Source organism: Protobothrops mucrosquamatus, unplaced genomic scaffold, assembly GCF_001527695.2.
Source record: "Protobothrops mucrosquamatus isolate PMUCROS unplaced genomic scaffold, P.Mucros_1.0 scaffold_238, whole genome shotgun sequence".
Lineage (NCBI taxonomy): Eukaryota > Metazoa > Chordata > Lepidosauria > Squamata > Viperidae > Protobothrops > Protobothrops mucrosquamatus.
Window position 1 is genome coordinate 27,435 of NW_015386314.1, and position 14,292 is coordinate 41,726.

A 14,292-nucleotide genomic window follows, 5' to 3' on the forward strand; every position below is an offset into this window, starting at 1 on the left:
CTGGCCGTATAAGCTGCGAAGTGGCCGTGAGAATGTAATATTTGGGGATATAAGGGCGGGGAGTAATTTCTCAGGCTTGGCTTGGCTGCTTTCACAATTCATTCTGGAAATTAGATAGGGAAATGCTGCTAAACCTGTTCACCCCTGGTACACGCATTGTTAAGACCTAAGGATGCTGTAGTCAGTGCAAAATACTTCGAGAGGTATGGCGTGGCTGGGCAGTTTTTAAGATGCCTCTGGAAATGGAGAAGTATATTTAGTTATTAAGGGCAACAGTTAAGCAGTGAAGGATGGATAGATGCAACTGAAAAACATCAGAAGATGGGTTAGAGCAGGGGTAGGCAACCTTGGCTCTTTTATGACTCGTGGACTTCAACTCCCAGAATTCCTGAGCCAGCTGTGCTGGCTCAGGAATTCTGGGAGTTGAAGTCCACGAGTCATAAAAGAGCCAAGGTTGCTTACCCCTGGGTTAGAGTAAGAGAAAAGTAGTATTTATACAACTATTGATCAGTCTTGTTCTGGAAAATAGTCTGGGCCAAGGAAATAATGTCTTTGTTTATTTCATTTTTAACTATTTTATGAGAGGACTGCTTTGGATTTCTATGGTTCTTGGTCTGTATGATCAATGTCTGTTCAAGATTTGAGAAATGCCATGGTTATTTTTTTTTAATAGGTTCGTGGTATGCTGTTTTTAAGAGATAATAAAATCATCTAAACGTTTCATATATAATACTCATATACCATTATAGGGATATGTAAAAATTAGCTTGGTTAAAACTATTACATCAATGCTGAAAATTACCTTCCTGTTGTTACAGAATAGCAAATTTTCAGTCATATATTAAAGATAAACTATTTGCACTGATTAAACAATAGTGATTGTTTTTGTCAATTTGTTGTCATGAAGTCCAGTATCTTTGCCCATAGTGATACATAGTAGTAGTTGTTGAAAATGTGCTGAGTAGCCAGAGAAGCACAGAAAATAAAAACCAGGAAATGTTTTTTTCTGAATTCCTGTAAATCAAGATAGTACTGCAATAAAATGTAGTATATTGAATGTTTTTAATTTGAAATAATAAAAATAACTGCTAATAGGGAAGTAGCTATGTATTTTAAATATGTATTCCGTGTTCTGATGAAATGTTTGATATTAATGTTGATACAGTCTTTTACAGTATGTCTAAAATCAGTTCCACCCAATACTTTATTTAATCATGCATTTTGTAACTCATGGGGTGGTGGAGTAGATCCTCTCTAGTGTCTGGTTTTTAGCACTGACAGATTCTGAAATGATTATATGCCTGTGTCTATAGACATGTAGAGGGACTTCAAATAGACAGAATAATTTGTTTTATGTAAAACATAATCTTTAATTCAAGAATTTAGGGATACCTTAATAGAATAGTGTTATTTTTAGTATTAAGGTCATCACTAAATAATCCAGAATGTGTCATTTCTTCATGTTTTCTTTCAGCTTTCAATGTTGTTGTTTCCATGTGTCCTGTCTCACACTGACTATGAAGGGGATTTCCAAAAGGAGCAATTTAGTTTATGTCAAATGGAGATTTAGTTACAGATCTCAGATGTAATGTTAAAGAGTGTATTGATATGAAATAACTGTAAATTTTATTTCTATGTTTTTCCCAGCCTGTTAGAAACAGATTCAATTTCCATAATAAAGATAACTTTTTTCTATTACCAAAGGTATATTTGTAGGTGGAGAATAAGAATGTTCTTTGTCAGTATAGATAAAAAAGCAGATTCATATATAGTCCTAGAAAATATGTACAGTATGGGATACTAAAAGCCCTTGAAAGGCAAGCTTGATTCTCAAAAGGCTTCAAATCTAGAATTTTTAATATAAACTTAATATCAAGATTTGATTTGATTTGATTTGGGATAGCAAGTAAGAGGTGAAATTAATGTTTAGATTGCAAGGAATGATTGCTCTAGCATTATTACACTAACAATATACAAGTTTTTATTCAGTTGGTGTCCACTCATATTAAGTAGTAAATTAGGATAAGATTTTCCATAAAGATATTATGTTAGCCATCAGATGGGAAGAAACTTGCTTCTGTTTATTAATGCTTGAAAAAAATTGTATCTTATTACTGCCATGAAACACATGGAAGAAAGGTAAATCAGCAACAAATAGCACAGATTTCTAAGGAATGTGAATAATTAGGTATTTGGAGAGAGAATAAAACAGGAGTGCAGTAGATCAGGGATCCCCAAATCCCAGTCTATGGACCGGCACCAGGCATGCCAAAAACCGGGCTGTGCAAACAAGTAAAGCCCCATCTGTGGGATGCAGGCAGCAAGTGAAACCATGCCCCCTCCAGCTCACAGAAAAACCTCTCTACAGAACCGGTCCCTGGTGGCCAAAAGGTTGGAGGCCACTGCATAGGTCATTCCACCAAATCACTGCAGTTTCATTCTCTCAATTTATGTTATATTTTTTTGGCATATAGAAAACACTCATTTTATATGCATATATACATATACATACACACATGTGCGTGTGTGCGTGTGTGAATCATAGTTATAGTTATCTTTGTGTGTGTGTCTGTAATTTCATTAGTATCTGGATCACAGGCTTGTATTTAATAATGGGACCTATCAACATACTACTTCATGCTGTGTTATTGTTTAAATCATAACAATTTAGAATCCTTAAGTTCTTCAAATTCTTTTCCATCGTACTTAGTATAAGCAGACAAAAATAAAAATCTGATACTATGAACCAGGATGGATATGTCAGAAAATTTAAGCAGTTCATCATTTCAGCATCAACTTGTTATTTGTAGAAAGTTTAGGCACTTCTAAACTGTACCATTTAGCCTGTGTTCAGAGTATTCATGAATTAGTGTTTGGTTTCTTGGAGAACAGTCACTAATTCAAAGGCTGCATAGATGTGCAGTCTCTGTCTCCAATGGCTTTGTTGTTTGGTATCACTGCTGGCTATTTCCCAAAACAACTGAAAAATCACGGGGTGTGTGTGTGTGGAGAACAAATGGCGGAGAATGAATGATAGAAGAACAAAAAATTACCTGTCTGTGGCTAGAATGTTTATCAAACCTTACCTAATTTTATAGTTCTTAACTATAAACATAATCCATGAGAAATAGTGTATGTAATTATTGTCTCTGAAACTTTTGGGGAAATTTCAAGTAGTAAAACTATTAAAAGTGTGTGTAAAAGCGGAAATATGAAAAATGTGTCTATAAAACTTGGTGTGCATGCACACACACACACACACACACACACATACACACACACAAACATGTGTCTATTGGGGGCCTGGCCTTGGTCAAACTGTTGACAACTTTAGCCCAACTTCATTGTTTTTGAGATCACTAAGAAACTCACAATTCAATTCCCAGAGGAAGGTAATGGCAACTCACTTCCATATTGTATCCCAGAAGACAATATCATCATATCCATGAAGCCACCAGAAGTTTTGTGTTAACACTTAAATCTCCTAGTTGATAGATATTTTAATTTTTTGTCTTATGTGTATGTAATGCTTAACAAACAAATATTTAATATTATTTTTTTGAAGCATTTAATCGGATTTCCAAATATGTCCTGGGGTTGATATTTCATTTTTCTAATATCAATTAAGAACTGATTTTTTTTCTGCTTTTGATACACAATTTGTATGTTTGTACTTCTTGCATAGAAAAGATACTTTGTTTTGCTCTATATGTGTGTGTGGGGGGGAATAAAATGCACAGTATTGATACTGTGTGTTTGCATACCACAAGATGCAAATGCTATCATTCTGAAAAGAAATCACCCAGTATTTTGACATATGTGAATATTTACTCTTTCTAAGAGTTTTTCCCAGAATGAAACAATCTAAAAATGTATTAATTTGTTGGTTTAAATTACTTGGCAATTGATTGCTTAATGAAAAATAAGGTAGTTTCTTATTTTTAATTATCTGCTAGTAATTTTAAAAACTTTAGTAACAGTTTTTAAAAAGGTCATATCACGTTTTTAATAATTATAACTCTCTTGGAACATAGTTTCTAAAAACTAAAAGAAACCCCTTTTCTGCTGAAAAGTAAAAATTTAGTTGTTTTTTAAAAAAAAGTACAGTTTTTTTTTAAAAAGTAGTTTGTATTGCTATTTATTTTATAGAGAAATGATTTCATTATAGAATGTGTTTGAATTATAGTAACTTTAAAATGAGTATATAAAAGGGTTTCATAGAAAAGTTGAGTTTTCCAACTATACCTAGACAATCTTTGTTTATTAATATTTGAAATAATAATAATAATAACAATAACAATAATAATAATAATATAAAGTTGGAAGGGACCTTGGATGTCATCTAGTCCATCCCCCTGCTCAGGCAGGAAACCCTATACCATTTCAGACAAATGGCTGTCCGGTCTCTTCTTAAAAACTTCAGTGTTGGAGCATTCACCACTGATGACAGTTTAAATGTGCTGTTACAGTGGATTTTACATAGGCATAATAGTAAAAAGAATCATAATTGTGCTTCATTTGAAGAAGAATCTCTGCTAAGACCATCAATAATTCTTTTACTCTCCCTGCCTTTCAGAATTGGAAATTTGAGTTAATATTTTACTATAACTTCTGTATGGTAATCCATTTAATTCATTGGAACTCAATAAAATGATACTTTTAATATTCTTATATACTCAGTGCTTATGTTTAAAAGCACCACAACTAGAAAAGTATTACACCTCAAGCAAACACAACTGCCTTTTCATTTTTTTCAGGGTCTGTGTGGAACAATACAAATATTTGCAAAAAGGTGATGGTATCTGTGGAGCAGTTTAAATGCAATAAACTCTTTCTGAGATAATCTGCCCTAGCAAAGACTATTTTTCTAAAAGACAAAATAGCTTTTAGAAACCTTGAAGTGGAATAAGAATCAGTTTGTCTTGTCTACTTTATATTCCTTTAAAGATTTTAAATTATTTGTGTAAATGTAGATTGAGTCCAATGTGCATATGAATGCATGTGTTCTATCCAAACCAGCTACGTATACATTTCTTTATGAGCATATGAGAAAAGATGGGGTTCCCCCCCCCCAAGTAGCTATAATTGTAATGAAAAAGGAAAAGTACTTAGAAAAGGTTAAAATGTCATTGTTACAATTATGGGTATTGTGTTGCATTCTTTAAAAAGCTTGATATACAAACAGTATTTGGCTAAACTTCCAATTTTTTTTTTCAGGTATTCAAGATGAATCTTGAAAAACTCAACAAAGCTGAATTACTGACACTTTTTAGTATCCTTGAAGGTGAATTAGAAGCCAGAGATCTTGTCATAGAAGCTTTAAAGGTAACCCATAGATATTAGGAAAGATGCAATACAGCAGTTCTGCTATATAAATATTATGTAACAAATCCTGTAGTAAGAGTCTGTACCTTGGCATTTGATTGACAGCAAAAATAAATAATGTAATGAATGAGCATCTTGATGATTATGCAAAATAAGGACATCATACTTTAATCAAAAATATTCTCCATCATACTAAAATAGTAAGACTTGGAACTTCTTGTTCTCAATGCCATCAATGAGTTTCTGTTAAAGAGAAGATTTGATAAAAAAAAACCAACATGTTTCTCAACAGGCAGGAATAATAATATAGATTCCTGTTCTACTTCCATTTAAAAATGGTTTCTCTTTATCTTCTAACAGTATTTTTGTAATTCAGTTGATGAGTTTAGGGTTGAATATTGAAATATATGGATAGTCCTCATAATGATATAGCTTGGCTTTTGCTGGAGTCTATTGAAATTTTAATTACAGTATTTGCTTTAAACATGGATTAATATCCAAATTGTATGGATATCCATGTTTAATGGATATCCATACAATTTGTGTATTTTCTTTCTCTCCCCCTCTCTCTCCCTTCCTCCCCCCCCCTTATATTATTGTGATAAAGACTTTACAAATTGCTGATGACTGCATTTCGTCAGTGCTGTTTACTATCTATTTCAAGACTACTAGATCTTGGTTGAGCAAACAACTATCACTTGGTAGTAACTGAGACATACAACATCTATCTCTTAGCTGCCATTTAGTAATCAAGAATTTTGGGGCTCAGATCTAAAGCTGTGTTCTATTACATCATATCAGTTTCCTCATTTTTTTACATGTTTCCTTTTTTCAAAATAAATGTCTATGCGCTGAATTTCCTTTGCCTTGGAAAGAATGACAGTGAAATCATTAGAAGTGTTCTGTGATCATCTTTTTTGCGCAAAATTGTTTATGGTATATACTGCCTCCCCTTTTTCTGTAGTCTTATTTATCTAGTCAAAAATGTTAATTTGAAGTCCTTTATAATTTTATGCTTCTTCTTTGGATGTTTTCCTAATAACATTTTTGATGTTAAGATCAGCTTCAGTGTTCTAGTATAGGTGGTTCCTTGCTCAATAGTAGTAACTGTGAGAGGGATCTCAGAGTCCTAGTGGACAATCACTTAAATATGAGCCAGAAGTGTGCTGCAGCTGCCAAAAAAGCCAACACAGTGCTAGGCTGCATTAACGGAGGGATAGAATCAAGATCACGTGTAGTATTAATACCACTTTACAATGCCTTGGTAAGGCCACACTTGGAATACTGCATCCAGTTTTGGTCACCACAATGTAAAAAGATGTTGAGACTCTAGAAGGAGTACAGAGAAGAGCAACAAAGATGATTAGGGGACTGGAGGCTAAAATATATAAGGAACGGTTGCTGGAATTGGGTATGTCTAGTTTAATGAAGAGAAGGACGAGGGGGGACATGATAGCAGTGTTCCAATATCTCAGGGGTGGCCACAAAGAAGAGGGAGTCACGCTATTCTCCAAAGCACCTAAAGGCAGGACAAGAAACAACGGATGGAAACTAATCAAGGAGAGACGCAGCCTAGAACTAAGGAGAAACTTCCTGACAGTTAGAACAATTCATCAGTGGAACAACCTGCCTCCAGAAGCTGTGAATGCTCCAACACTGGAAGTTTTTCAGAAGAGACTGGACAGCCATTTGTCTGTAATGGTATAGGGTTTCCTGCCTGAACGGGGTTGGACTAGATGACTTCCAAGGTCCCTCCCAACTTTATTATTATTATTATTACTATTACTATTATTTTATGGCCTTTAACACACTTCTAGTGCTTTTATTGTGTTTGAGGACTGGTATTTATCACTACTATATCTGTCAAAAACTTCTTTTAAGATTTCAAGTTTGGGTTGTTTTTTAAAATCTCTGCACGTTTTGACTTAGAGAGGAACAACATCCTAGCCATTTTCCTCCCTAAGTTTCTATCCATAGGTATTGAGGAGATTATATGTTGTCATTTCTAATGTTTGTTGCCTGGCATTTTTAGCTATAATCCTCTGTCTTTTCAACTGGCTATTTTCCTGGGTTTTTTTTTCTTGTCCTATTCCCTTTTGGATGATTAACAGCATTTTCTGTCTCATTCCCTTTGAATGATTCATCCTAAAGTTAATATTCCCCAATGCATGCTGGCTTTTTCCTAGGGGCGTTTTAGCATGAGTTGGACGTATTAAGATATGTTGATCCTCTCAAAATGTTTCTGTATGTTATTCCTGGAACTGTGGGTAACCATTAGAAGTCTAAACAAAGCAAGAATTCTGAATCTTGTCCCCAGCTACAGAATTAAAGATAACTTCCACAATGCTTAAGGATATAATGTTTTCTTGTTGGCTTTTTACAATGAATATGTCTATTTATGGACAATTTCATTTGACAGTACAAAATAAATATTTGTGTATGATAATGATACAATTGTGGTAGAAATACATTTTGTCTGCCTATTAAGTCCTTCCGAAGGACCTGATATAGGCAGATATTGTTTAAAAGTATTAAAGATACCGTTGCAGGATGTAAGTTGTTCCAAATAAAAATGTCTTTATTGATAGTGATTTTGTCAATGCTGATGGTATTCAAGTGGTGATCCAAATGTTTTGGGATGGCACCCTATTGCTATTAATACTATCTTTGCTTTCTTTTGTTCCAGTTGCAGGTCTTTGTATTTTGTGATTTTCTCTAGTTCTTTATATTCTTAAAAGTATTTTGAATCCTCAGTGTCACCAATGGGGAATGAAGGATGACAGCTTGAAGCTGCTGAAAATTAAATGGACTGTAAACAGCAACTAATGTTAGAAGGATATAGCCTTATTCACCAATTGCTATTTGATTTTAACTCGGTAGTCTTTTTAAAGCAAAAGAAAAATACAGTAGAGAAAATTAAAATAATGCTGATGGTATGACTATAGGCATTGTAGGTTTGGTCTTATCATATCCAGCAATATTATCTGTTTTACCAGAACTCTCTTTTAACTGTGGAATCTTAGTGTGTGCACAGACAGAATACGGAAATGTGGTCATCTTCTTAACTTCAAAGAAAATGAAGAAAAAGACAAGATACTGCATGAATCTGGCTGTTTTTTGCTTTATTTGTTTTTGTTCGCTTCTGCTTAGCACTATGAAGATCAGCTAGTTATGAAATTAATTGTTGAATGCAATTAATTTTTGTATTTATAGTGTACAAATAGTAGTCTGGAGACTTTATTTTTTTCCTGTATTATCTACCAAATCTCTGAAGATTCTGTTTCAAGGGAAAACAGAAACTTTTATTGTAAATATTATGTAATATAGTATAAAGCTACAGAGTAGGTTTAATCATTGCTTTAATATAAGTTCAGATACTGTTTCAGTTATTAATAAGACTGAACTTCATAAACAGTTTAAATGCTACATAGTCAAAGCTCTTACATTACAGTCTTTAACAAGAAAAAATTGGAATTTAAATAACCGCCTTTATAAAAACTGTTTCAGTATTTAAGATGTAATAATAAAATAAGTATAAATAACTTTATTTTTGTAACAACAGGTCAAAACATAGTACCATAAGGTGTTACAGAAAAGTTGAGAAAAGGAAGAAAGAATCTCAAGATTTATGTAGAAATGGGTCTCAAATTAATATTTTGAGCAATATCAGGAGTAATAACACCTGTAATTATACAGAGTTGCACTTTTATGACAGGACTTCAGAAATGAAGAATTGCATTGATGTGGAGATTTGCATTGTTACTGCTTTGAAGGGCTTCTGATTTGATCTCCAAAAGATGCTTTAGAATCTGAGGAGCACAAATATAGTACCTGTTTCCAGCTTCTCAAAGCAATTTTGTCTTTTCCTGCACTCCCATGAGTGATGGGATTTTTGGAGATCAACTCCAAAGCACTTCATTGTTTTCCTGCTTTGCTAAGAATGTAACCAGATGTTCAGATTCAACTTTATTATTATTTTAATAGAACAAGGGAACACTCCCAGTATTGTATTTGATAAGCTTGACTAGAGTAGGAAACTAGCCAGTGGTGAAATGGAGTTAAAAGTGATGGTATGGAAGGGAGTGAGTCCAAGATTCTATGTCTTCCAAATATAATGGTGTTCATGTTAAAGTTTTTATATATTATGAAGTTCCATTATGCAAAATTGTAAGATGCTCTGCCAGTTCTTGCCTGTAATTTTGCTAGATCAGATTTTATTCAGTTGATTAAGAATGTATTCAGATACATTTTAGATATCTTTATTTTCCTTTAAAATATTAGTAATCCCCCCCCTTCAGAATAAAAATCATTTCTTTGGATCTGGATTATCTGTGGTCCAGTTATAAGTGCTTCAGCCTCTTGTTGTTTTTAAATTTAATCTAGCCAGTCAGTAAACACAGTTTTGTTTCCTCACTCCCCTCTTGTTATGTTCACAGATTGTATTTATTTTCAAACATCTGTCTCAAGGGAAAACTAGGAACTGAGGAAGTTCGAGATTATGCAGCAAGCTATTTAAAGGAGATTCTGTTTTAGAAGAGGAACCTTTCTACAAAACTGTTTGAGAAATGTAGAATATAATGCAATTTTGAAACCCACAGTAGCTTGTTTATATAATGTCAGATTGAAAAAATACACATAACAGTTGTAGAATTTTGTTTCATACTCAAGATTTTATTTTTCAACTGATGTAGATGTATTACATATTAAAAACATTCCTTTAAGTCTTTTTTTTAACCCATGGATTAGGCAGGGAAAAGGAGGAAATCTATTGTTTCTTTAAGACATAGAGTAGTTTGTTTTACCCGAATAAGCTAAACATCTCTTAATTTTGTATTTGCAGTAGCTTCAGTCTTTAGCCTCCATGTTCTGATTTGATGCTTACTATCGCTCTTCAAGTTGATTGCAGGTTTTGTCCAACTAATTTGATGTAAACTATCTAGGAGATCCTCTTACGATTCACCTATAACTCTAGATGTTTTTCAAACACACACAAAAGCACCAATCTTGATACAATTTGGAACCCATTTTGCTACCCTTCCATCAGCTGTATTGATGGAAAGATTTCATGGGACACCATATTTACAGAGACTTTGTCCTTGTGGATCCAGCTAGCTAGAAACTCTTGCTCATGTCTTCATACAGTGTCCTTTTTATGATGCCCCAAAGCATGTTCTGATCTCCCCAATCATTTCCCAATACAAGGGCTACACTGATCAATTTTATGTTTATTACGTTTTAAGGGATGGTAATCTGACACATATCAGATAGCCAAATATCTTCACCAAATTATACCAGCACAAATATTTTATGTTGTTTTATTATCCTATTGGGTTTTTTCTCCCTTTCTCAATTATGAATTATTGCATCAAACTGTTTCTTTTTTTATATAAAGGCTGGTTAAAATTATAATAAAGATATTTCGATACAAATTTGGGTTATGGAAACTCTGGGATTTCTAGTTCTTTTTTCCTGGACCGCAAAGGTTCTTTTTACTATTTATTTCCCTTTTTAAGAATTTTTGTCTTTTACAGTAAAAAAATAACCATTGGATTTTTTTTTGGGGGGGGAGCAATTGTACAGTTATATATTGAATCTCATCTACAGCAGTTCTATTCACATAGTTGATGTAATGTTAGCTGCATTTATTTATTTAAATTTATGTAGCTGCCCATATCTCTCTGAGTGGCTCTCAAAACAACAAAAAGAAACTCATAAATAAAATAAAAACAGTTAAAACAATTAGCCAGAAGCATAAAAATCATGGGAGAGTGCCAACCTATAGCTTTCTAGCAGTATGGCCATATTGCAGTCTCTCCACCTCGAAGGGTGTTTTCCAGGCCTGATGACATAGCCATGTTATTAGAGACTTCCTAAAGACCAGTAAGTTTGGGGCCAATCTAGCCTCAGGAGGAATAATGTTCCAAAGGTGCCACAGCAGAAAAAGCTAACCTTCTGGGTCCTGTCATATGGAACTACTTTGTAGATGGAACCCACAACATGTCCCTTTTGCCAGATCTGACAAAAACAGGTAAATTTATATCTGGAAGTTTACTCCAGAGCTAGTAATAGTTAAATTTTGATACACAAAGAGTTAATGATTTTGACCTAACTTAAACAGTGATATTTGATTCACATTACTCCTCTTTTCAAAATAACATGAAGACATTAGAAATAATGAGAAAAGCCCTTTTTTTTCCCAAAAGAAACCAGAATGTCCCATACATTTAAGTTTTACTGAGTAGTTATGATAGCAGTTTTACTGTTCTGACTCATAAAATGAAACAATTCAAAAAAGGAAAAAATAAAGGGAAGTTGCATGTTACTATTAAATTAATAGAACAGAATTGAATCAGCTTCTTGGTCAGGGAAAATGCAATTATAGAAAATAAAAAGGAAATAGGTTTTCCTTATTATGGATTAAATCAAGCGGATAGACAGAATAAAACTAACCTAAAACGCTAGCAGTTATCCAAAATATAATGTTACCAGAATTAGTTTCTCTCAGCTTTTGGCTTCTACATTTGCCTTTCAGCTTCTAGTCCAACGTGAAGTAGAGAGAATTTCATTTCCATTTTGGATCAATCACAATATCCTTTATCACACATATTTTTTTAAAAAAAATTGGTTAATTTATCATTGAATATTAAAATATCTGCTTTATACTATAAAACTAGATACTTTCTTTTTAAAAAATAATTTATTCAGTTTTCTATTCTGAGATGAAAATTTATCTCGGCATATTACATGAACTTCTGAGCTTATGAGATATTGGCAACAGCATGTCAGTGTTCAGGGTATTCTCTAGATTAGAGAGCTTACTTAGCACAGAATAAAGTGAGTGTGCTTGTAGAAAAACCTGATCTGGATCATGCTTTCGGCATCTTGATTAGAAGCTGCCCAAACTGATTTTGGAATTAATTTTATTTCATGATTTCAAAAATTGGACACTAGAAGGTGCAAGAAAGTGCAAAACATTCTCGCAATAAACATACTAAAGGAGACCTTTGAAGAATGAAATCAAAATAGTCATAATATCAATAATGTGAGTAATTATGTCTGCTTCAGTGGATAGACTGTGTCCAAAAGATGCTATTGAAGAAATGTCAGATGTAGAATAAATGTAGAGATGATTTCAACAATGAATTTAGAACTGACAAGCCAATAAAATGCTTTAGAAAAAAATGTTTCATTGGATTTACAAAAGAAATTAGCTGAGCTTTTAAAAGGGAAATACAAATAACAAATGAAGAGAGTGACCTGGATAATTTTTTCCTACTGGATTTCCAATGAGCCTTCTTAAAGCTTTGAAGTAGTCTGTGTGATGGGACAAAGAAGAAATTAAGAGAAATCAAATCCTATGACAATATTTGAATCAATTAAAGGTTAGGACTATTAGAAATAAAAGGAAGGAATACAAACTTGGTTTATTTAATCAAATAAGAGATATTGTAATTTTTAGCTATCTTTTGGATTTTCTGCTGACACTAGGACTGAAAAGTTTAGCAATCAGCATCTTGAATTTCACCCAGAAGCAAATCAGTGCAGCTTGCAAAAGAGAAGTAATAAGCTTATTAAGTCAAACCCATCGTTGCCTGTGCCACTGCATTCTGGACCTGCTGAAGCTTCTAGGTAGTTTTCAACAGCAGTCCCATTGCAGTAGTCAAGCTGGGAGTTCACCTGGGAGTCCCACAATGTTGGAAAGGGTTCAGCTGGCACATCAGATAAAGTTTTAGGCAAAAGCATTCCTGACCACAACTGCCACCTGCTCATTGATGTGTACACATTGGCATTGGCTTGTGTGGATTGGCAAATCAATGCATAATGTGAATTGATGTCTAGATCATCAGAAAAGTACTAGATTACAAGTACAGTTAATTTTGCTTTATTTTCTGCTTTCTATTCTCATCAGATTTTAAATACTCATAGCAGTAAGTACTAATTCTCTTCTGGATAAATCACTTGTATTATGCAGTATTTCAGAAACATAGGAAAGTAATGATTTCTCAGTCTTGTTGGATTTCCTTTCTTTTTAAACCAAGCCAATCTAGTGACAACCAATGAATCAACATTCATAGTTATTCCATTTTCAAATGCAAAAAGTAAGTTAAATACATCTAGTCTTTCTTCCCTTAATTACTGGTAAGAATTCTATATACGAATGTAGAAAGAGAATGGCTCTTCACAAAATCTAGTTTTGTGGCTAAATCGCAGAGATTGCTTCAAAGACATAAATGAAAGTGTTTATGCTCTTTTTGGTCTACTTTAGAAAAATATATTCTTTGTTTTATTATAAGAACATTGCCACCTTTGAATCACTTTCACAAAGAGTGATTCTGTAGTACCTCCCAACTCCTGCTTTTTTTAGCAAGTGATATAACTCCTGGAACAATGCATTACAGATTGTACCGAGGATGTTATTTCCTTCTATAATACAAATTGTTAGCTTGCTTTTCCTGTAGTTTTGACAGCTGTATGTTGTTTAAAAGGATCAGTCAAACTAGTGCTTAATAGAGCCACTGTTTAAAATTAAAGTTTTTATTGATGCTGAAAGGCCTACTGTATTTAATTTAGTATGACTTAAAGATGTGTTTGTATTCATAAAACTTCCCAGATGTGAACCACACATGCAAGTAGCAAATAGTTAATACAATTACATTACTAGTCTTGCAGGAGGCAAGATTGCAGGAGACAAGATTGCGCTATCAGAGGAACTCATTTTTCCCATTTCACATAGATTCTCTAACCAAGAAACCCCCAAACATTGGAATGCATGAATAGTTTTTTGTTGTTGTTTAAGGTAGCTGCTCTTGCTATCAAATAGGATGAAAGAACTTTTCTTTTGTCTCGTATCTCTTTCTCTAGGAATAATATGACAAAAATACTGTAGAAACTGTTTTGGTTTTTGTGAATGTCTGCCTTGAAATGATAAAAGACAAATATACATTCTTAGGAAAAGCAGGTATTACT

The 14,292-nt window shown here is 33.4% G+C and overlaps 1 protein-coding gene across 1 annotated transcript in view; it reads left to right on the forward strand.

The window, feature by feature from the left end:
- Window positions 1–14,292, forward strand: part of CTTNBP2NL (CTTNBP2 N-terminal like) — a 30,260-nt gene that overhangs the window by 1,127 nt on the left and 14,841 nt on the right. The window contains exon 2 of the mRNA XM_015829869.1: window positions 5,218–5,325. Coding sequence (XP_015685355.1) covers window positions 5,227–5,325 — 99 coding nt within the window. The 5' untranslated portion in view covers window positions 5,218–5,226. The remainder of the gene's footprint in view (window positions 1–5,217; window positions 5,326–14,292) is intronic.